The following is a 24,437-nucleotide window of genomic DNA, read 5'->3' as shown; positions in this document are numbered from 1 at the left end:
GTACTATATTTGATGTTGTTAAGCATTGCATAAATGATTATAGTTAATATTAAAGGAAATTTAATATAATTTGAAACTGCACTTGGACTTTAGTAGAAGATAGTATAAATGCGTATAAGGAAAATCCCTCTTGTTTTCTAACCATATGAGGTAATTATTAAAATGTGTATAATATCTCAGTTTAAAACTGCTGTAATTATAAAATAATCCCATTCATTTTTACTAAAGATAACTTTCTAGTAAGGTCCCCTGTGGTTGTTAGGTTGTAAAATAGATTAAAATTTAGTCTTGCTAGTAGCCTGCTTGTGTTACTCATGTAGATCATATCTTCACGCCTCATTTGGAATGATTGGTCAGTTCAGTTGAGGTTCTCTTTGTGTCTTGTATCTTCTTTTTTATCCATAACCTTAGATTGTCCATAAATATAAATCTAAGTTTGTTTGACTTAATTCATGAATCTGTTATTTGTACCAAGGTACATACTCTTGGTATTTTTGAAGGAGGTCAGTATTAGTGCTTTGTGTGTAAAAAGGTTAAGTGTTCCTTACACAGCAAGTAAATAAACATACAGTATGGACTATCTTTTCAGTACCTTACAAATGTAAAACAGACAATACCATTGTAGACACACATTTATTAGATGTAGCAGAACAACAGAAGTCCCTACTTTACTTTGACTGCACTAGGACCACGGTAAGAAGTTCACTAACTACAGGAGCTTCTCTGGCCGACACATCAGGAGCCCTGCCCATACCACTTCAGTACATATTGGCCAGGGTCTGTATTTCTTTGCCTCAGGACTTTTTGTTACTATGTTAGAATGTTCCTATTTCCCCACCCCAGTTACCCTTTATCAGTGATGGAGGGAAGCTGGTTTGCAAACATGTTAGTGCTTTGCTTCTCAGGTAGGCTAACTCTGGGATGTGTGTTTTAGAGTTGGCTCAGGATTGCTTATGGTAAGAGGTAAGCCCTCAAGAGTGATGACAGTTTTCTTTCTTCACGTCTCATTTTTGTACTTTTTTTTACCTTCCAAGTAAGTACTTGTACTTGAGTCTTTGCTTGTGATCAGGTGGGATCTGCTTCTGGGGAACTCATACTGAGGCCCTAGTTTCCCTTTATGCATCTTTTAAAAAATTGTCTTCATGTGAGCACTTTATAACCACCCTGAAATCTTGGGAGTCATATCACTTCTTTGAACATATCAGCCTGTTTCCTTCGTCAAGCTCCTCACTCCTCTTTATTAACCTAATGAGTTAGAGTGGAGTATTAACTAAAAGGCTAGCATACCACACCACCTGTCCTATTTGCTTGTTTCACCAGTAGTTGAACTAGCCTTGTGTCAGTTGCGTGAGTGATCCCTGTGTAAAATAGTTGAACCCCTCACTCTTCCTCTAGCCTCTTCCAAAACTACAGTTCCCACAAAATACCATTTCAAGGAGAGGATGCGTCCTGTCCCTCTGTGAGGTTCTAGGTTAACTCCAAATTACATACATTACTATACAAGTTAAGTTCTGTAGCTCTGGTAGTTTATAGCAGAAAAAGCTCATAGTACTGAGATATCTGACTTCCACCTAACACTGCAAGCCTGCAAACTAATGAAGAAAAAAGGTGGTTCCTAGAACGTACTGCTATATCAAGCCTATACTCGCGCTAGAACTGCCTGCCATGGGGCTCTTGTGGTACATTTAGTCATAAGGACTCAGGGGGAAAGGCACGAAATCTGTGGCTACCACCACCACTTGCTGTTCTAATGAGGGGCCTTCACCCCGCCACCTCAAATTGGGCCTGGGAATATATTTTCCATATAATTAGCCTGTTGTTGTTGTTGTTGTTGTTGTTGTTTAGTAGAAAAAAGGCTGGTTAATTTGATGTTTTTTTTTTTTTTCCAAATTAGTTTTTACTAATCACACAAGTAAAGACTGATTTATCAGTTTTCACAAAGACTGGAAATCTGAAAAACAAGGTCTATTTTAAAATTCGTAAAAACAAAGGCCTTTGGGTCTATTATGTACTTACCTGGAATCTTCATATTTCTTTGCACATTAAAGTGCCATTTCTGGATTTCAACTTTTGGATGGAAGTGAATCAGCTTCTATTCATGGTATTTTTGAGGGTCCCATAAAAAAATTTTTTTTTTTTTTTCTCTAAAAACAGAAGTTAGGACTAGGGGCACCTGGGTGGCACAGCGGTTAAGCGTCTGCCTTCGGCTCAGGGCGTGATCCTGGCGTTATGGGATCGAGCCCCACGTCAGGCTCCTCCGCTAGGAGCCTGCTTCTTCCTCTCCCACTCCCCCTGCTTGTGTTCCCTCTCTCACTGGCTGTCTCTATCTCTGTCTAATAAATAAATAAAATCTTTAAAAAAAAAAAAAAGTTAGGACTAAACATGTGGTTATACTTGAGTTGTAATTTATGTCAAATGTGTTACCTTTTTGTCATGACTATCCTGTACTTTTACTACTGCTTTTTAATAGTTACTGCTTAGTTCACTTTAATGGCCTTTGTTTAAAATAATCTCATTTGAAATATCAAAAGGAAAATTATTCCTAATAAAAAGCATTTTGTCCTCTATGAGAAATTGTTTGCCTTTACACTGGCAGCAAGTGAAAGAAACCATTTTGTTATTTAAGGCTACTCAATTTCATATCAGCAGTTATAGGATTATAGGATTGTTACAGGATTGTTATTGTTATAGGATTCACTTGAGTGTGGTTTGTTGGTAAGTATATTACATTGATTTATGAAATGGAAATTTGCTTAATAGGAAAACCGTCTTCAGATACAACTGCTAAGCCCAAGAGAGCCCCTAAACAGAAGAAAGTAGAGCCTATCAACTCTGACTCAGATTCAGAATTTGGCATTCCAAAGAAGACTACACCCCCAAAAGGTGAGGATTATGTTAACCTAATGTGTGCCATGTGGAAAAGAGTCTCTTCTACTCACTGAAGTTAGAGAGGCTGTGTACCTATTATGTTTTAAATTGCTTTGCTCCTCAAGCAACATCTAAGAATCAGTGCTGAATTAGAGTCCAGAGGAAGTCTAGCACTTTGTTTTATAAATCAGGGAATTGAGACTCAAAGAGGTTAAGTAAGCAACTTGCACCCCTAAGAATGATGCAAAGAGCCCCCCTGCCCCAGACTCACTGAAAGTAGTTATTAAAGAGTCAGATGAGGGCTCCTTACCAACGAGAGAGTGACTGTCATTGGCGCTAGGACTGACTGGAGCTTTTTGCTCATCTAGGAAATCACTGTACTCAGGGACGTGTAAAGGCACCAGCATCAGTTCTCCCTGGTACCCCCCCCCACCCACCCTTTGCCTCCAGAATCTAGAAAGTCCTCTAAGGTGTTTTTTAAAATATATGTGTAAGACATATTTTTTTTTCCCCAGAGAGAACTAGTTTTATTTATTTTCTGATACTTTAGGGAATACATAAGATATCAAAAGTTATAAAAGGTAAATCAAAACATTTGCATCCAGAGAAAATCCTGCAAAGACATAATTTTTTTTAAGGGTCGCTGCTCAACCTTTTATCCAGCTGACAGATATTCCCATCAATGTGTTCATGTCTTAAAGTGGTGGTTGTGATAAGGTGATACAGACCTACATGGAAACAACGGAGACTAGGGGAAAAAAACTGTAACTATGAGGTCAATACCTATGGTATGCATGATTGGAAACTTTTATAAATTCACGAGTGCCATTTTATTGATTCATTAGGTAAACATCCTGAGATCATTTAGGCTGTCTTTACTAGTACAATCTGGTTAGTCATAGCCCTTAAGGAATTTTTACAATTTAGAATTGCACTTTAGTTCCATTTTCTTTTTCAGTGGCATCTGGCATCACTGTAGGATGGATAATATTTTATCACCATTTGCATATTACCTTTCTCTCTTCCTCCTCCAACAAGAATAAGAGGTTAGGTAGATGGCTGAAAAAAAAATCTGCGTGTGGTACTTCTAAGTCTGAGAAGGAACATGGATTTGACAGATTATTACATGATTAATACTGGGGGTTTTATTCTAAGACTGTGCTACTTAAAATGGTTATTACTAATGTGTGATAAGCAAAAATTTGAGTACATATTTAAACATAAAATTTGTACTAATATGTATTACTTTTCTAGTGATTCATTTTATATTTTTAAAGGTACTAGTCAATGACAAATAGAAACTAATTTTTTTTTTTTTTAGTCACATACAAGTTAAAAAGCATTCTGAAGACATTTTCTTTTCAGGCCCAAGGACTATATGGTCAAAATGCCAGTGTTTTCTCTTGTGTATCGGGCTTGGTCATTAAAATTTGTCACCAGGACCTTCCAACTAGTTTTAAATGTATTTGTGAAATACTCTTTAGTCCTATCAATCCCAGAACTGAAATGATGCTGCCAAAATATTTTTACCTCATTTATATTTAGAGACCAGGATTGCCGTACTGATTGGGGCATGCCAAAGAAGTGAAGTATAATGTTGTGGTATTTATTTTTTATATTGCACTTAACCTTGGGAGGAAAAAAAAACAAAAATAAAAAAACACCACCTTTGTATCATTTTAAGGTAAAGGCCGAGGGGCAAAGAAAAGGAAAGCATCTGGCTCTGAAAACGAAGGTGACTATAACCCTGGCAGGAAAACATCCAGAACAGCAAGCAAGGTAATTGGGAACATCTTTTTAGTGCGTTGTTTTATGATGATCTGTATAACTGGCTTAGTTGGCTTATTACTATAATGTCTCCTAACCTAGCCTGTCTTATGCATAGGGGGCTTTGTATGTGGTTAAAGCATTATCCAAGTATAAAATCCATATAGTCAGGACTATTTTTTGGATAAAAGCATGGCATAAATTAGCCTATTTAATTAAGAGTATTCTATTTCATCCAATGAGCCATAGAAGTTATGTGCTACCTGTCTGAAGTATTACTTTCAGACCAAATAAAGGCTATTTCTTTTTAACTTGGAATTATTTGACCAGGGCTAATTTGATTTTTCTCTTTTAACTTGAATTCATTTGACTATGGCTAATTTTCAATCTTTTTAAGGTAAAAGAAAAAACCTCAAATGTCCCTCTTTTTTCTCTTTTCCTATTAGAACTTAAAAATATAAACTTAGAGATTTTAGCTTTATGCTGCTCTCCACCTTGACCTTTTTCCATCCGGTCATCTTCCGTGTCTCTGGTCCATCTTGATATGACTTCCCTGCATTTTTATAAACACAGTATGTACTCCGTACTGTGTATACTCTTGTTGTTTTCCTTTCATGAATATAGGTACTTAGAAATAAGTAATTTTTACTAATCTGGACACTGTGCATATTTGGCAATAAAGAGATCACCAAGGTGGCAGATTGTTGGACTTACTTATTTTTCTAAAAGGGAAAAAAGGATTAGATAACTGGTCTTATGCTTAAGTCAGCATTACAATTCTGATTTTAGTAACCTCATTATTTGCAATATTTCTCAAATGTAGGTGAAGTGTAAGGAATAATAATTCATTTTAACAGTAGTCTTTTTCTTTTTTTTAAACCTGTCTAGAAACCGAAGAAAACATCTTTTGATCAGGATTCAGATGTGGACATCTTCCCATCAGACTTCACTTCTGAACCACCTTCTCTGCCACGGACCGGTAGGGCTAGGAAAGAAGTAAAATATTTTGCAGAGTCTGATGAAGAAGAAGATGTTGATTTTGCAATGTTTAATTAATTAAGTGCCCAAAGAGCACAGAAACATTTTTCAACAGATAAATTGTGTTGTCCTTTTGTCTTTTCTGTCTCAGACTTTTGTACATCTGGCTTATTTTAATGTGACAATGTAATTGATGGTTTTTTATTATTGTGGTAGGCCTTTTAACATTTTGTTCTTACACATACAGTTTTATGCCCTTTTTTACTCATTGAAATGTCACGTACCGTCTGATTGGCTCGTAGACTTGCTATAGACTGCCGTGCACTAGCACAGATTTTAACTGTCATGGTTGCAGACTACAGACCTGCTTTTTGAAATGAAATTTAAACATTAAAAATGGAACTGTGTGCTCTGTGTCTTTACTAAAGATGAAAGTGTAGTAAAAGCTCCCATACACTTTTAAAATAAATATATTTTATTCTTTGCCAGGAGACTCCATGGAAAAAGGTAAACAGTATATGAACATAGAAAGCATTGTTAAACAATCTCAATGTACAAACAGAGCCAGTGAAAGTACATCACAGACTTGCTAATATATCAAAAAAAAAAAATTCCACTAGTGCTTAAATGAGAACTAAGAAACTGACACTTGTATCTGTTAACCACTCTACCACAGCTTTCACTCTGCTTCATAGTGATCGAACAAGGTCAAAGGATGCAGATTCTCTGTCCATGCCTTTGGGAGTTCATATTAGCCTCTGGCCATCAAGGAGGCTAGAAAAAACCCTCCATACCAGGCATGCACCAGAAAGGACACTAGAGTTACATGGTATAGGTGGTAGACCAGTCTGCTAATTAGCCCATGAAATTTCCCTAATGGCTTGTGAATAGGTAAACAAAAAACTTCTTATTAACACTGAAAAGTGTTTCTGCCTTGGAGGCTACCATTACTGTAAAAATGTATTTTTTTTTAAAAAATTGTGTAGTTATGTCATTAAGTAATAAACCACTGTTAAAGTGACATTAACAATTGAACAAATGACATTTGATTAACTGAACTGGCAGTTACACTGATACAGAATTCTCTTCTGCTAGTGCAGTGAATTTGTATCTTATTACTGGGCAACATGAAATAGAAGACGCGGTTTGAGAGCGTCAAAAAGAGCAAGGACAAGCTTCTGTACTAACTAAATTAGAGTTATCTCTAGCTTTATCTTGTCATACTGTACAACAGTCCCCTTTCCTTACCTTGATGTCCTCATTGTGAAAGCAAGACAGTTATTTTTTTTTGAGCCTTTCTTAGCTGGACACGTACAGTAGTCTGTTTCACAACCTTGGTGTCTTGGTTATTCTGAGTATGCAAGGCAAAAGGAAAGCACCAAACATACAGTATAGAAAGAAGAGAGCCATACTTCTGTATGTACAAAGTCTTCAGAAACTTAACCAGGGTAAATCATTTCGACTGGGTCTTTGCCATGCAATCTTGAGTGTTCAAAGAGGAAAATAGAAGCTTTTAACTAGTTTCTGGTTGCATGAAATGGCTGATTTTTAGAATTGAAAAAGTTTGTATTTCTAGGTAAGTTAGACAGTGAGGAGTATATATTGATACATATGAAAACTTCTTGGTCCTTCTTGAGTTTTAACATATTTTCAGTCCAAAAACTAAGCAGCAGTAAAAATGTTTTTTTCTTGCGTTTTTAATCCTGGAACTGAAGGTACTGGGGAATGTTTGAAGTAGCTGCAAAGTGTCTTATTGCACCAGTGGTGACTGACTGACACCGCTGTTTTCCACTGAGCTGGGTGAGGTGCTGGGACTGTGCTCTGCTGGGTTCCCACTTGAACTTGGGGTCAAGGGTTCATGTCCTTCAGAATTCTCCAGCATTTCCTGAATGAGAGGCGGCATTGATCCAGGAATTTCCATTTTCAAGGTAATTACACGTTCTGCACCTTTTAAAGAGAAATAATAGAAATCTGGTAGAGATAGGGAGTTAAGCTGAATAACTCGGGATCAACTTTCATCTGCTGTGAAAACTGTGCTACCAGTGCCTCCCAGAGGCTGTCCTGATTTTACAACATTTAAATCTTGTTACTTCATCTCGAGGAAAGCAGCGCAGATGCAGTGACTTGCTTCAATTTGATGAGTCCATGCCTGAGTCAGTTTTAGGAAAGGTTGGAAGTATATATTTACTTGATAAAAGACCAGAAGGAACATATCTTGAGACAGTTGTCACAGATACCAGTTACCCACAAATGAAGGAAGTGACCTAAGTAATAAATGTGCAGTGATTATCAAGCTGACGTAGCATCGCACTGTCCAGCACAGTAGGCACCAGCCACATGTGGCGATTTAAATTTAAATTCGTTAAATTAAATACGATTAGGAAAAACAGTGCCTCAATTGCATTAGCCACTTTTTAAGTGCTCAAGAGCCACGTGTGGCTAGTGGCTCCTTGTATTGGACAATGCAGATTATAGAATATTTCCATAATCACAGTTAATTCTATTAGCACTGGTCTAGCTAGATATAGAGAACGACTGTATTAAGTTAAACAGCCTCACTGTTTTTAAAATCAAAGACCTCACAATTACAATGGCCAAACACTGGTATCTGCTATTTGCGTACTCTTAGGCCCATGCTAGCGATGAACTCAGAATGGCTCACTGAGAGAACCTCTTAGAAGGAGGTCAGGAATTGAGACTCCTTGTCAAACAAGTTCACCATGTTTTTAAAGCACTTTCTGAAATGTAGAGTTTGTTCCTTGGCTCAGCCAGGCCTTCAGGGACAGAGCACGTCCTGGGGAGGGAGAATGACAACAGCACACTTGGCACCAGGGATTGCTGCTGAGTTTTCTCTGTACACAGAAAAGCCCTACTCTAGCACTCAACTGTCCTATGGCTCTAGGCGCTTCTGCAATTGCTCGAGTTGCCACACAAACTGAAAATCATTAGGCAAGGAATATTTATACCTCTCAGGAAGGCCGGAATTCCGTTGCTGAGAAGTGTGCAGACGTCAGTCTGCCTCCACACAAGAGAGCGATGGTAACACTGATTTGAGAGAGAAACTTCACCAGTAACGGTTGCCCTAAGTACCATTCATTTTCTTGAGGTTTGGATGGTCAGGAAAAACTGGAGTCAAGTTTACATCAAGCAAAGCATGTGTGGAAAGGAATGAAATGTATAAAACTAGAAAATTAAAAAGCCTGTCGATATATAGTACATTCTCTGGAAAATAGTTTTTCTAGGGGCACCTGGGTGGCTCAGTCGGGTAAGCGTCGGACTCCATTCCGGCTCAGGTCATGATCTCAGGGTCCTGGGATCCAGCCCCCGTAGGACTCTGTGCTCAGCAGGGAGTCGGCTTGGGATTCTCTCTCTTCCTCTCCCTCTGCTCCTTCCCCTGCACACGTGCACTCCTTCTCTCTCAAATAAATTTGAAAAAAACCCACTTTTTCTGTTCACTTAGTCACCTGAATTATAAACTCATAATCTATTAAGATCATTGAGTGGGGTAAGATATTATGAGGTTTTTTTAAGGGTGGATACTCTTCCTTTTGATTTCTGTGAGAAATAACTTCCAGAACAACAATGAAAAAGCAGCTATTATCAGACATCCTGAATGAAAACATCAAGTTGAAAAAAACATGCCAGGACCACTTCATGAATACGATGTCGACTCTAAAGACATACCTTTAGCACTGATGCTGCGGAGATCTGTGATTTTCATTAAGATCTTTGGAAACATGTGAGGCTTGCTGGGTCGTCTCTTTCTGATATAAATTTTTAGTGCTTCCAGCAGTGGTTCTTGTAGCTTATCTACTTTTGTTGGTTCCTCAAGGTCCTGGCGGTCTAGACAGCAGAAATAAAGTAGTAATTAGTATCCGAACACAGAGTTATGCGCTTGCCAGGCGAGAGGGCTGCTGCCCATTTCCCTTTCTTGTTTCCTTGGTCCTAGTGTATTATGACTTTATAATTGGATGATTCGATCACGTATACAAGTTTGAAGATACATGCAACTGCTTTAAGTAGTGATACTTGAAAATGTCCGTCTTGCTGGTCAAAAGCTCATGTTGATGCCTGGTAGCTTTTGTCCCAGGGAGACAATTACTTCTTGTGACCAGGAGGTGTCACTACTGAACTGAATTCAAACAAACCTGAGCAGCCGGATGGTTTTAAAAGCAAGGTAAATAGGCCCCCGTAATTAAAGCCATTACTTTTTACCACTTACGATTCAACCTCCTGTGAGCCAGTAGGGGTCAGTACGAAGAAGAGAGCCATATTTTATCCCAGTTCTTCAAGGGTTAGTGGGGGGGGGGGGCAAGACAACCCAGTGACTTGTAGTCCCAGCCACTAAATTTGCAAACAGCACATGGAAGTCCCTTGCACTATCATTAAAATGTCCTTAGGCAATTTATTTTACAACAGTCTGATCCTGCCTTGAAAAAATCCAGTAGCAATTGGAGAAATAATATTTTGGTATTTCAGAGCAAAAAGATCCCAAATGCCTTCATTTCATTTACAACAATATGGAAAAATGCGACAAACCCCAAGCATGCACGCCTGGCTGTTTATGCACATGCCTTTCTCCCTGCAAAATTACTCCAAAATGGAGATAGGAATTTCCCATAAATTACGAGCGTAAGTTGTTCTTCATGGAGTCTCACGAGGGTTTTCTAGGTAGTTGGTACCTCCACAGATTAAGCAGATGGCACTGAGAAGGCCTGTTTCTGTGTCATCCATTTCCAAAGGCAGGAGCTGGTTGGCAAAGGTGAACACAAGGTCAGTCAGAGGACCAAATCCAGCATTGTGCATCTGAGTTCGATTTAGGGTAAGGCCATCTGAAAAAGTCATGGTGTCTTGTTCTGGTGTGTACCTGGTGCAAATCCTAAGAATCTGGAAGGAAAAAGAACAAAACATATGCGATGGTTCAAGGCCAGCCTGTCCTTACAGCATCACCTAGATCTAGGTGGGAAAGAAGAGGACGATATCCAAGAAGCTCTAGCGTCACGTGAGGCACACCACCCCCCTTCTGGGTGTGGAATGTCGTCTGCAGCTCTTTCATTGAGAGAGTATAGAAGTCAAAACATGGGCTAACATTATTTAGGGAATAATGAATAGGACACAAGAAATTTTGAGAAATATTTGTGCTAGAAGTAATTCATTTGACTCAAGTAAACATTTACTGAGTACCTACTTATGTCCTAGGCACTGTGCCAGGTGCTGGGGATAAAAAGGTTTTTTTTGAAGAGCTTACAGTCTACAGAAAGAAAAAAAAGGCACTATCTACCATTTATTAAATGGTTAGTATATGTCAGGTGTTCAACATGCCCTACGTTCAAGCTTTCAAACACTTCAGGAAAGTGAATGTTATTCCTACTTTACAGATGAGGGACTGAAGCTCAGCAAGGTTCAGCCACATGCCCCATAGCACAGTTAACATGTGGCGGGGTTTGATGCCAACCAGGTTAGGCTCCCTCATCCACGATGCCTCCGATCACGCAGTGCCCAGCTAACTCGAATACAAGGAGCAGGAGTGGGACTGCAAGGTGCTCGGGCATTCGCAAGCAGGAGAGCTCCGACAGCCAGGAGATCAGACTCACAGACAGGAGGCAGCATTTCAACTAAGCCCAGAAATATGGCTGGGATTTCTGTAGGTAAGATGCCTGGACCATGATGCCACAGTCTCCCAGTGCCACCTGGCATGCCCTTGATATAAAACTCTGCTGGTCACCCTGGCCACCCCCGCCACGGGGAAGTTGTCGGCGTGGTGCTCTGGGCCTGTGGGCCGTGGTGCTCTGGGCCTGTGGGCCGCACTCAGCACAGCAAACTCCAAAATGCCCTTTGCATATTATAGATAAGCCAATGCGGCCGGTGTTTCCTCTGCCCTCTCAGCCCTCACTGCTGGCAAGGAGCTCCGCGTCCTCACAGCACTCATCCGCCCAGCACACTTCTGTACCAACCACCGTGAGGGGCCTTTCTGCCAGCCAGCTGTCTACCTTTGACTCTTCCTTCTCAAAAAGCCTCAGAGCCGCAGGAGGAAGCACAGAGAAATGTATTCCACCTGGACAGGAGTGAAGAACTCAGTAGGCTGAGGGCGCTGTTTTTTCCAGATGTGCACGGCCTGTGGCTTGGAGATGGGAAACTTGGCAAACTTCACTGTAGGTGAGGGGGCATGACCTAAATCAGGACACACCCTCAAACTTAATATTCCTAGTATGCGATCAAGCGGCACAGGGAACTGGAAAGCAACCGAACGTGAGTAGTTACTAAAACATTACAATCATTCCTCTTCATTGGATGGCTGGCTGGTTTTGCCTCTCAGATATTTGCCCAGGGACCTCTCTGAGCCCGTCCCGCCGTTTCCTCTGGGTCCCTGATTGACCTGCTGCACTTCATCTTGGTAGCTGAGGGGCTATGAAGCCACTCCCGATGTCAGAGCAGCAAAGGAACCGAGAGGTCCCTGCTTATAAACCTTATGCCCCTAAAGCCCCGGGAGGTAAAGTACAGCATCCAAGATCACCCAAGTAATGGGGCCAGGACAGAACACAGGACTCCCAGCCCCCAGCCCACGTTCCCCTCAACCACCTGCACGATCATGCCTGCGTAGGGAGGTGTCACGTGATGGGCAGGGTCAGATGCTCAGTACTGATGGGCCCCAAATCTCCAGACACATTTCCAGTTTGGGATCAAAAGGTACCACATAAGTCTGCAGCTGTAGCATGCTGCGAAGAAGTGAGTGCGCTAGACCTGTCCCCGCAAGAGTGAAAGAAACCAGGATTTGCTGGAAAGGAACAGAAGTCCAAGATTTAGGCATTTGCAAGCTGTCAACGGCTCGCTTAGAAATCCAAGTCCGGGGGCGCCTGGGTGGCTCAGTCGTTAAGCGTCTGCCTTCGGCTCAGGGCGTGATCCTGGAGTTCTGAGATCGAGCCCCACATCAGGCTCCTCTGCTAGGAGCCTGCTTCTCCCTCTCCCCCTCCCCCTGCTTGTGTTCCCTCTCTCACTGCTTGTCTCTCTGTCAAATAAATAAATAAAATCTTAAAAAATAAATAAATAAAGGCCGGCCTTTAAAAAAAAAAAAAGAAATCCAAGTCCACACTGGAGTGCACAAATGTCTCTTAAACGATCCTATTCTGATGGGTGCCCCTCCTCAAAAGCTGGAAAATATCTGGATTCCAATGAAGCATTTAAACTATGTTCTGTTGCCTCTCTCCCTAGAAAGTTCGAAACCAAAACCAAGTATTAATGGCTGTCCACAGGGGAAGGCACATGGCCGGAGATGGGAGAATGGTCAACGTCGTCTTTTACCGGCGGAGCCTGCGCGCCCACCCTGCCCAGGCGGGGCCCAGTGGGCAGCGGGCATCCTCCTCAAGGGTGTGGCCAGGCCTGGCTCTGGAGAGGAACCAAGGAGTTTCAGTTCATGCAGGTCAAATGCTAGTGGCAACTACCAAGTGCTTCACCAGAATTAAAGTGCCCTTTGTTTGAAACGGGGGTGTTGCATCTGGACAGGGAGCACACGGGCCCCACGAGTTGGGTAAAAATAGCCCAGGCGAGGCTGACTCGCCCAAGGAGGGCCCTGCCGGACAGCACGGGCTCTGCTGATTGGCGGTCCTGACGCTCCCTGGAGGGAGAAGGATCCTCAGCCTTCCCGCCTTCAGCAAGGACAAGTGAGTATTGTCCCCACCGCCTCTGGGGTGCCGCCTGGGAGGATCTGAGCATGTGGGATCCCAGGGACACAGACCTGTCCCCTTCTCTCCTTGACCCTGTGACCACTCTACTCCAAGCCACCATCACCTCTTCTCTGGTGATTCCGGCCTCCACCTCTGTTCCTACAACCAGAGCTCGCTGTTCAAAATGTCCATCGGAGGGGACCTCACCCTTGCTAAAATCCTGCCAGTGGCTTTGAGCTGTTTTAGATCATCACACTCAAACTTCTTTCTCCGTGGCCTCTACATATCCCCTCGCAGCTCCTCCTTTCCCCCTACTCCTTAACTTCTGGCTATATTGTTCTTTCTGAATCTCTAGCAACTCAATATCACAGCAAAGCGCTTGTACTTGCTGTTCCCTCTGCCTTTGATGCTTTTCCCTTGATCTTCATAAGTCTTCCTACTCAGGGCTCAGTTCAAATGTCACCTCCTCAGAAAGCACAGTGAACACACTTACTAAAACCCATTACTTTCTATCCTATCACCTGATGTTTTTTGAAATAGGGAATAAAATTGTTTTAAAATTCAGGTATAGCATGCGTAGTGGTTTTAAAATAAGCCCAACAAGTTCTTTGCTACTACTCCATTTAAGGAGTAAAGCTTCATTCCCCTCCCCTTGAGTGTGGGCAGACCCAGAGACTTGATTCTAACGCAAAATCCAGGGGAAGCCACGAGTGTGACTCCGGAGAGTAAGTCACAGGAGGTGAGGCACCGGGGACCACGACTACTCAACTCTCTTAAATCTCATTTTGGGGTAGCTGGTTGACACAGGATGGAAAGGGCCACGTGGCAAGGAACTGAGCCCTCCTCCCAGCAACCAGGACTAGCTTGCCAGGCCCCTGCGAGGAGCCCCTGGGGGGAGACCCCTGCAAGCAGCTCTTCCAGCCCGAGAAGGCTTCAGAGGATGAGGCCCCGGCCTGTGTCTTGCCTGCGAGCTTCTGAGCGACCCCGATCCAGAAGCACCCAGCTCAGTCGGTTCGTAGGCCACGAGGCCCTGTGAGAGAGTAACACTCACACTCGTTTAACACTGCTGAGTTCGTGGCAACCTGATACACGGCAACAAATAGCGAGCCCAGCGTCCGGGCCTTGAGCTGTGCCCGCGGCTCCGCGGCTCCGCTGCTCAGCTGACGGCACTTCCCCCAAGTACACGCCCGTGTAACCACCCAGATCCAGACACAAGGGGTTCCAGCTCGTCCAGGCTCCCCTGGCCCCTCCTGATCCGATCCAGCCCCTCCTCCAGATAACCCTGATTTCCACCTCGATCCCTGCAGACTCGTTTTGCCTGTTCTTGAACTCGACGGAAATGGAACCACACGGCACAGTCGCTCTTGTGTCCGGCGGTACGACTCCGTGTCCTATCGGAGACGCCCCGCGAGTGCGGGCAGCCACGGGTCTTCTTCACGGCCGGCTAGTGTTCCAGGCCGCCCGCGGCTGCTGCCCCCCGCCCCCGCTCCCGCCGAGCCGGCTCTTCAGCGGCCGCGCTCCTGCCCGTTGTCTAGCATCGGGGCCAGCCGAGGCCGCACAGCAGGTGGCTAATGAATATCTGCTCAATTATTAACGACGCGGAGTCCCTCACCAGCTTGCTTCCCACCTCGGAACCCCTGAGGGGGCGACCGGGGATTTCTGAGCTCCCAGGCAGAGGAGAAAAGCTCCGACCGCGCACGCATCTCAGCCCGCGCACTAATTGCATTTGGCAAGTCGCGGGCAGATCCTGATCCGACCTGACGCTCCTCCGGCGTCGTGGGCACGTGGAAGCGGTGAGGGGACAACAGCAACACAGGCAGCCCCGCGCGGCCGTCTCCCTGGCGTGCGGAGCGCCTGTGACGCTGAGCTCCGTGGAACAGAACGCCGGCCCCGGGGACCTGCCGCGCGGCCGGGAGCGGGGTGTCCTCACTGCCGCTGCGCCCAGACCAGCCCTCCAGGAGCCGCTCTTTGGACGTGTGAACAGAAATGCGTGGAATGAAGTGCAATAATACATTTTGATCTAACCTAATATATTCAAAATCTTTTTGTTTCAACATGTAATCGATATAAAAAAATCATTAAGGAGATGTTCTACATTTTTAAACAGTAAGCGTTTAAAATTATTTTACCATGACAGCACGTCAGACCAGCCGCACTGCAGGCCCTTAACAGCCACAGGTGGCTTGTGGCCACCGTGCGGGACAGCACAGCGGCAGCGCGCATGTGCACACACAGTCCTTGGGACTGAAGAGCTCACAGCGACGGTCTGGGCTTACTCGTTACTGACACTGGTGACGATCGCTAGTCGAAAGGAGCGCTTACTTCGTGCCAGGTGCTGTGCGAAGTGTTCCACACGCGCTGACCTAGTTAAGGATGCCAACAGCCTTGGGAGGGAGGAGCTGCGCTTCTACCCGGTTCACTGAGCAGATAACGGAGGCTCAGAGAGGTCCCGTCACCTCGCCAGTGCTTACACCGTCCACACGGCAGGGCTGGGATTCGAACCCAGGGAGTCTGGCTCCGGAGCCCGCCCCCTTAGCCACCACGCTGACCGCCTCACAGTGCCTGCACCCGGGGGTGCGAGGCTGGGCTTCGGAGAGACACGGGGCCTCCTCACGAGGGCACAGCGGCCGAGGGCAACGCCGCAGCCTGCACGCGGGCTGTGGGCTCCGAGGCAGGGTCTGCTCCCTTCCGGCTGGGTCTTGTCGGTGCTGAGCCCCCGGACGCGGGGAGCACGGGTTCACGTGGGAACGGCCCCCAGAACCCCAGGAGCCGCAAGGCATGCCGTGAAGTCACACGGGGCAGTCACGTCTGCGTCACCAGAGCAAGGGGCTGCTGCCGCTGGCGTGGGAATGTTCCGAGGGCAGGGGGGCGCCCGCACCCGGGAAGGCCCCGAGGGACCCCCACGCTACCTCACGCTGGAACCCGCCCAGGTGCAACACGCCGAAGGCGGCCCCAATTCCGGAATTCCGCTTTTGATCTCGAATTCATTTGCTCACCCGTTCACTCCCAAGGAGCCTTCCCAAGGTCACACAGCTAGTAAGCAGCAGCGCCGGATTCGGAACCCAGGCAAGCTGGCTTCAGAGCCCACGCGTGAACTCCCATCAAGCCCTGGGCAAGCCAAGGGGAGCTGGGTGGGTGCGGAGCCCCGCCGGTGCCTGGGAGACAGGTGGCAAAGGTGGGAGCAGCCCAGGGCGGGCGGAAGGGCCAGACTGCAGAGTCTGGAAGGTCAAGGACTCGCCTTTCCTCCCCGCCATCAAATCCCCCAGGTCTGGCACACAGGAAGTGCCCAATAACAGTGTGCGGGCTTCTTCCCCCAACCAGTGTTTATTCATGCTGCATGGGGCAAATGAATGGCGGCAAGAGAAGCCTGACCACGGCACACCTCTAGGCAAGCTCAGTGAGTCCTCCTGACGCCGAGGATGAAAATCTACTAGCTAGCTTGTGCCCTCGTCCTCTCAGGCCCAGGCCCTCCTGCTCGCCTCTGGGCATATTCACCTCCTCACTGGTCCTCAGCCTGCCAGAGCCTCCCTGCCCCAGGGCCTTTGCACTATACTCTCCAGGTCACCCTCCCCTGCACCCCTCCCTGACTACTGTCTTTTACTGTTCCAGCTCTTTCTGTCCTTTCACTCAGGTCTCTTCAAAGGTCACCTGCTTCCCTAAACCCACTACAGAAACCAACCCACGCCCACTTCAGTCACACTCCTGGACCTGATCCTGCCCGTTTTTCTCTGTGGCCCGCAAGCCCCTGCCTATTCATCTGCTTATTAACCATCTATCCCCAGTTGAAGGGCAGCTACTGAGGCAAGCCATTTTTGTCTGTCTTGTTCACTGCTGCGTCGTGAGAGCCTTGAACAGTGCCTGGCACACAGTGGGTCCTCAGTGAATGCTTGTAAAAGGGAGAGTGGAGAGGGAAGAGGTCAGCAGGGAGGGCCAGGGGAGAGCAAAGAGAGGGTCACACAGCCCCAAGAGTTGCTTTTTATGATTTTTAAGTTGAGGGAGACTTGATCCTAATTACCCGCAGAGAAGAGGCAGCTGAGGGGCAGGAGGAGAAGAAACAGGATGGGGAAGATAAAGGAGGGTAAGCAAGAAGGAGAACGTGAGAGCACAGGTGAGGGGACCACTCTCGGGGGCTCCCTTTCTTGTCCTAACCACAGCTCTAGAGTGAGGGACGGAAGGTACACTATGCACGATGGTTTTGAAGATTTGGCCCCTCTTAAGAAAGACCTTTTGGCTACGTGACCCCTGTGGGAAAGTGTGAAGCTCGGAGCCGGGTCCCAGTCCTGAGGGAAACCTGGCTGTGGACTCCACACCAAAGGGTCCCCAACCAGGCAGACGTCGGGGCCGGAAATCTCTCTGGAGGGTGGTGTGGCAGGGAGCACAGGCGAAGGACATGCTTTCCCCTTGGACCTGCTTCTTGAGGGGCTTCTTCATTACAAACCATCGCATGTCCTGCGCTGCCCGTGACTTGTCACCACAGTGCCAGCCCCAGCAGGCAGCCATGCGCTCGGGAACAAAGGCCTGTCTCAGCCCACACACAACACGACGCGTTGGTGGCTGTGAATGCGTGGGGCTGGGCCAGAGCTGCCGAGCCTTGGGACAACTGCAACTTTCCCGTCTAGGGGCTGACAACAACTTCAACCCGTGTCTGTCTGTCTGTCCTTCGGGCCTGTCTGTCTCACTCGATCCATACAGCAATGGCTTCAATAAGAAGATTCTTCTAAACGCCTCAGCCAGTTGCTATTCTCATCCGAAAGATGCTCTTTGAAGTTGTGCATTTTTCAGGCTCTTGTGATTAACTGCCTTTGCTACAAATTCTTGGAAATGAGCTCTTATCTGGGGCCAAGTAAGTACTCCTTCTGCTTCGTCTCGTGTGACTGGAGGTCTCCGCCCTTCCCCGAGTAGAGTTTTTTCCTCCTGTGCCTACTGCATCCCAAACCCAGCCCCTCAAGCCTGTGAAGCCAGAAAACAGTGATTGGAAGAGTTTCCTGACTCCCGTCACAGGGTCTGGAATTGTCCCCATGTGCTTATGACAGCTTTGTCCCTGATCTCGACACCACTGAGCATCTGCTACACATTCCATGCTTATACCCGCGACTGTATTTAAGCCCATTTAAAGAATTACTTGTTAATGCCTTATTGATTTGTATTCCTGTTGGACAGATAGGTAAACTGAGACTGGGAGAGGTTAAACAACTTGATCAAGGTCACAGAAATTGGTTCCTGTTCTACTCAATTCCACCAAGGGGCTGCTTCTTGGATCCATGGAAAAACCAGAGGAGTGCTTGGGTTTTACTGTAAACGTGGGATGTGGAAAGACAGCTGGAGGTTGCACGGGGATTTTAAGGGGGGATCTAAGCACCCTGACCATGAAAGCATGGGGTGTTGTGGAAACAAGACACTTCCCTGGAGGGTCTCAAAGCCTCCTTCTCATTCCATCTTTCCCAAGGGCTGGAGTTGAAGGAACCCTGCACTGTCACCACTTGGCAGCCAGACAAGAGGAGGACTAAGAAACAGGCAAAGAGCCAAAGTCAGAGCCCAAATAGCAGGAAGGCTCTAGGCCCTGCTGGGTGGCCACGTGATGCAGGGAGTCCGAATTCCCCCACCTCGCCTAGTGCAGACACTGACCGGCTGGTGCCACCTCACAGCTCCCTCAGCCACTCTAGGCCTCTGGGCACCTCTCACCACCTGCTGATAACTCCAGTCTCTACTCGTATCTTGGGGGTATCTTGAGGCTTAGGTGAAATTCACCAGAGTGCTACACTTGAAGCACTTGTGAGGAAAGGATACAAAAGCCCAGGCTTTGTTGTTAATTATTCTAGTAGCTCATGTTAACATCATTATTGATTTGCTCAGGTGGCCTCTATTAATCCCTGGTGGCCTGGGTGGTTCTCTGCCCAGGGCCCACCTAACATCGTCCCCTGTTTATGCTTCTACTCCTCTCATGGCTTTTGGAATTGGAAGATGTGAGTCTTAAGCTTTGGCTCCAGCATTCACCTGACCTGGGTGACCCACCCAAGTCTCCAGCTCCTCATCTGTAAAATGGGCTGAATCTCCATCCCCAGCCAGTTCACTGAATTGTGTAAGGCTCTAATGAGCTGAGGTCTGCAGATCCTATAGGGTGTGGGTAGGTGACAGGTGAATGCTGCTTCGAGGTTTCATTTTTCTAAACGTCCCTGGGTTCATCCTAGACCCTATGATTTAATCAGATGAAAAAAAATACCATATATACTCGTAGGATCCCTGGTACTTGTAGGTTACTGAGTAACCATTACCACTCCTCCTAAGACCCAACCAGTGAGGAGAAGAAAGACACATAAACATTCAAGCTCCCTGCATAACTGCCTCATACGGGGTCCTCTCTCCTCCCGAGCAGGACTGCGTATTTAATTACAGTGAGCAACTATATTTGCTTTGCAGAATTGTTTACACCCAAAGCTAGGAAAGATATAATAAAAAGAAAAATCTATGCTTTTAAAGCACCTCAAAAGCTAATTTTACTTTCTCTATTTTCTGATGCATCCCTGGGGGCCAGCGTCCCCTCCCGCTTCCTCCAGAGGCCCATCAGCATATACTACCCCCCAGCCCGAGGCCGGGTACATCCCTGTCACCTCTAATGGGAGCTGCTTCCCCGCCCAAGGAAACCAACCCAGCCAGAATTAATCATACCATCCCTGAAGCCCCCACCAGGGAGAGGGAGGGAAGGCATCTGGCCAGTAGACCCGCAGAGGACGAGGTGTGACAACGTCCTTACCCTCTCTAGGGCCCTGGAAGCCACAGTATGAGAACAGAGGAGGGGAGAGAGGCACCAGGGATCCATTCCCTTTGCTCAGATGGGGACACTGAGGTCTATGAAAGGAAGTGATTTTCCCGAGGCCACTGACAAAGGTGGTGTAAGATGGTGGTATAAGAGGGCAGAACCAGGGCACCATGAGCCGCCTCCAGTAAGTTTAGCTTGGAGAAGCCTGTTAGCCTTTCAAAGATTTTCAGGACTGGCCCACGTAAGGGGCTTTGGGGGAGCAAGTAACCTGTGACCGAGACAGGCTGGGTCCTTCCCAAAGGTCATGCAGTGGGGGTTCCCACAATAGGTCAAGAAGGGAGGAGGTTCTGCCCAACTCCAGGGGGGTTTCTGAGCCTCTGCCAGTGGAACCAAGATTCAGGCAGGGAAGATGGGGTTAAGGGTGCAATGGAAGTGGCAGGAGGCGGGGCTGGGGAGACCAAAGCCTCTGGAGGTCTTCAAAGCATCTCAGTCCCCTCCCCTGCCCACCCAACCCCCGACTAAGAGTTCAGAAGAGCACATACCAGAATGTCCAGGCAGGCAGCCTTCAACAGGGTGATTTGGTCTGCAATGGTCAAGCCGGTGAAGCCTGGCAGACGTTTAGCAAACTCCACAATCTTAATAATGCACTTGGTGGCCAGTTCACTGAATTTGTCCCAGAGGCCCAGGTCCAGTCGGACTCGATGGTCAGCACTGGAATTCTAAGAGGGAGAGAAAACACTGTCAGGGGTAGTTTCTGGAAAGCGCAACAGAAGACAAGGAACTTGGTGCATTTTCTATGAATGTATAAATACTTCAGTTTTGACCAGGGAGCTTTCTGTTGGGGTGGCTGGGTGTTTAGCTTGGATTCTTTTAAAAATGCTCAGTATCATATCCCTGAACCACTGGTTGTCAAGTAGCAGATAAAGGGGGTTTCTCTTTATGTGATTATGGGGGTTTCTCTTTATGTGATTATTCCAGCTAATACATGAAGGCATGATGGGATAAGGAGTCACCATTTTAGAACCCTGATGAATTAATGGCTGTAGGCACTAACCATCAGTGGTTGCTAAAATCTTAAAAAAGGCAATGTCATGGAATCACACACCCCCACCTATGGAATGGTCAAAGCAGAATGAGAGTGGGCCTCTAGATGGAACTGCAGGAAACCCAGAAGACAGAGGAACGTGGTAAGCCACACCATGGGGGATGCAACTTCACCATCCAGATGCTAGAGCCTCCATCAAGCCAATGAATTGGTCTCTTCAACAAATACATTGCAAGGGGATAACAAGAAATGGAAAGAGAAACCTACAGACTAAAAGTAACTCAACCTAGATGCTTATTAACCTATAAATGGAGAAATCCCTGGTACACCCCCTCCCCCAGTGGAATGCTGGCCAAGAGTAACAGCAAAGGAAACGCCTACACAGGGCACAACACAGATGAGCCTCAGAAGCATCAGGCCAAGTGGAAGGCGCCAGACACAAGAGCCTGCACACAGAAAGACCCCATTTATAGGACATTCTGAAAATAGCAAAACTATAGGGAGAGACAGCAGATCAGTGGCGTCCAGGGGTGAGGTAGGGACAGCGGCACAGGAAAGGACTAAAAAATAAAAAATAAAAAATAAATTAGGAGACTTACAATTAAAGGTGCAGACCTTAACTGAATCCTGATTCAAATAAACTAAAGAAACTGACACACGTGAGAGAAGTGAGAATGTGAGATATTAAGGTGTCTGAGATACAAATTTTCTGTAATGAAAACATTGGTGCTTTCAGTGTTGGCGGAAGTTCATTGAGAACATCAACATATTTACAGGCCAAATAACATGTTTGTAATTTACTTCCAAAAAACATATGATGGCGAGAGAGTGGGACGGTGGCGGGAGGAGGCATCAAAACCGGCTGGGGAGCCATGCGGTGTCCGCTAGTCTAGTCTCTCTGCTTCCACATTACGGTCGAATTGTTCATAATAAAGACAAAAGGTAAGAAAGGGACAGTGCGACTGAAAACAGAAGGTTACAACGACGACAACAGAGTACGGCCTCTCTAGGCGATCTCAGTGCTGTGACGGCCACACTCACACTTCCCGGGCGCCCCTGGTCCCAGTGCCGGGCGGCCCCGCGACCGTGCAGCGCGAAGATGCAGCATGACGATGTCACCCGACGTCACCCGTTGTGGGGATAACAGAGCTGGGCCGGCAGGGAGGGCCCCGCCCTCTCGCCCCTCAGCGGCTTTAATCCTGACTCCGAGGCCCAGGTTCCTGCAGGAGCCCTTAGCTTCTGGGAGCCACAGAACACACCAGGGGGGCCCTTCTTCGGCACCCCTGTGACGTTAGCAGATCTCAGTACACCTGCGGCCGCCTACTGGCCAGGTCCCTCCATCCATCTGCGTACTCCTTCATTCATTCACTTATTTGCCTGCCTCTCCTCCCTCCCTCTGTTCCGTGAAGGTTTCCTGACCCACCTGCTCGCAGGCAGGGGTGGGGGTATGACAGCTGAGCACACCACACACGCTTCCAGCCCTGGCGAGCTGACAGCCTGGCAGGGAAAGCGCCTGCTGCTCTCTGGGACTGGCCGCGGCAGACCCGATCTAGGCCCCCGCTCCAGACGTCACCCAACCGCACCCAGCAAAGAAGGGGCTAGCTGTTCTCAGCTTCATCCTAGGACGTGGAAAGCCCATCTCAGGTGAGCAAACTTGCCACTGAGGGGCTGGAAGTGGGTCCCAGGTCTACCTGATCCCCAGCGGACAGAAATGCCCTCCAGTAAGCGATGCCTCAGTCTCCCCATTTTAAAGAGAGATTTGTGCCACCCACCCTCTAAGGCTGCGGGGGAGAGTAAGTGGGATCCCAGGGTACAAATGGTGCCTGGTGTGTTCTGGGGGTTTGGTCTGTGTTGGATCCCTTCCCTCAGCACCCCTACCTGCTCACGGCACCGCCAGAGGGTTCAGACAACAGCAGGGGCCATCTTCTCCTCTGTCCTCACGAGCAGAGGGAGCACGGCCAGCAAAGTCCCCATACAGGTCCTCACTCCATGGCCCATTACAAGCCTCAACCTACCTTTCCTCATTTAATCAGGAGGGAGGATGCTCACAGTACACACAGGAAATAGGACACCACTAAGAACTTCCCAGAAATTACTGAAGATCTCAGCTTTTGGCGAGGACTATACTACAACATACACAAGAGAGTGGTTTTTGTGGGGGCTTTTGTTTTCTTTTTCTTTTTCTTTTTTTTCCTCTAATCTCCAGAGCAGAATCTCTGGTGCGAATGCAGTTGAATGACTATCGTGTTTTCTTGCCTTTTTGCCATCCTTCTCTACTGCCTCTGGAGTCCTTTGGAGGGTTGCTCCTCCCTCCTTCCGAGCCCTTGGGGTTTGGGGGGCGCTGCCTAACTCCCTTAAATGCAGGGAGGGCACTTGAGTGATGGAAAGAGAGAGGAACAGTGGTTCTGTCCTGAAGATACTGAAATGCTGGATCCAGCCATGCCTGAGCCACACCGTGACTTTTTGGAAAAAATCTAAGTTGATTTGAGTTTGGGCTCCTATCGCCTGTAAATGGAAGAATTCAGACTGATGAACAGTTACAGCTGAGAGAGTTTACGTCTGACAATGTCACATCCTCTCTCCAAAGAACTCTTAAGAGTTAGAGAAGAGGTCCCACCTACACCACCACCATCCTGGTCTGAGCCACCTCACTCCTCATTCCACTCCGGCCACCTTACAGTCTGTTCTTATCAAAGGAATAAAGGGATCCCTTTAAACAAAAGTCAGAGCAAGTCACTGTACTGCTCAGAATTGCCAGTGATTTCTCATCTCAGACCAAAAGCCACAGTCCTTTCACTGGCCTGCGAGGCCCTCCCAGATCCGGCCCCTGCTGACTCCCTGGCTTCCCACTAGCCCCCAGCTCACTCCATCTCAGCCTCATGGGTCCCTTGCTATCCCTGAACAAGTGGGTATGCACCTGCCTCTGGGCCTTTGCACTGGCTGTTCGTCCACCTGGGTTCCTTTCCCCCCAGCTACCCACATGATGCACTCCCTCATTCCTTCATGTCTTTGATCAAATGTCATCTACTCTTTGTTTTACAGGCCATCTTTTACAGTACTTGTCCCCTAACACACTATTGTTCCCTTATTTATACGGGGTCTTCTTGTCTCATTCTCCCCTGCTGTCTCCTCAGTGTCTAGAACAGTGCCTGGTCCGCGGCAGGCAGGGGCTCAATAAATATTTGTTCAATGAATCGATGAGGAATGACGTTCCCCCAAGTCCTTGCTTGTTCCAAGTGTCTCAGGACGAAGGCCATTCTGGGGATGAGGCGCTCCCACTGTGATCTAGGCCTGAGCAGGAAGACTCTGCGGCCCTTGGAGGCAGGCAGCGTGGAACTACCCAGTGAAAGGTGAGGCTCCC

The 24,437-nt window shown here is 46.9% G+C and overlaps 2 protein-coding genes across 3 annotated transcripts in view; one reads left to right on the top strand and one right to left on the bottom strand.

The window, feature by feature from the left end:
• TOP2B (DNA topoisomerase II beta) overlaps nt 1-6,020 on the top strand; it is a 58,135-nt gene extending 52,115 nt beyond the window's left edge. For both annotated transcript variants that reach the window (XM_026496895.4, XM_026496894.4), the window contains exons 34-36: nt 2,761-2,883; nt 4,553-4,647; nt 5,524-6,020. In XM_026496895.4, the coding sequence (XP_026352680.1) occupies nt 2,761-2,883; nt 4,553-4,647; nt 5,524-5,691 (386 nt within the window). In that variant the 3' untranslated portion in view covers nt 5,692-6,020. The remainder of the gene's footprint in view (nt 1-2,760; nt 2,884-4,552; nt 4,648-5,523) is intronic.
• A 50-nt stretch (nt 6,021-6,070) lies between these two features.
• Nucleotides 6,071-24,437, bottom strand: part of RARB (retinoic acid receptor beta) — a 162,751-nt gene continuing 144,384 nt past the window's right edge. Inside the window, exons 5-8 of the mRNA XM_026496896.4 lie at nt 20,574-20,750; nt 10,296-10,500; nt 9,298-9,456; nt 6,071-7,560 (exon numbers count right to left, since the gene is read on the bottom strand). Coding sequence (XP_026352681.1) covers nt 7,364-7,560; nt 9,298-9,456; nt 10,296-10,500; nt 20,574-20,750 — 738 coding nt within the window. The 3' untranslated portion in view covers nt 6,071-7,363. The remainder of the gene's footprint in view (nt 7,561-9,297; nt 9,457-10,295; nt 10,501-20,573; nt 20,751-24,437) is intronic.

Source organism: Ursus arctos, unplaced genomic scaffold (genome assembly GCF_023065955.2).
Source record: "Ursus arctos isolate Adak ecotype North America unplaced genomic scaffold, UrsArc2.0 scaffold_20, whole genome shotgun sequence".
Taxonomy (NCBI): Eukaryota; Metazoa; Chordata; class Mammalia; order Carnivora; family Ursidae; genus Ursus; species Ursus arctos.
This window is presented reverse-complemented; position numbering and strand designations above follow the sequence as displayed.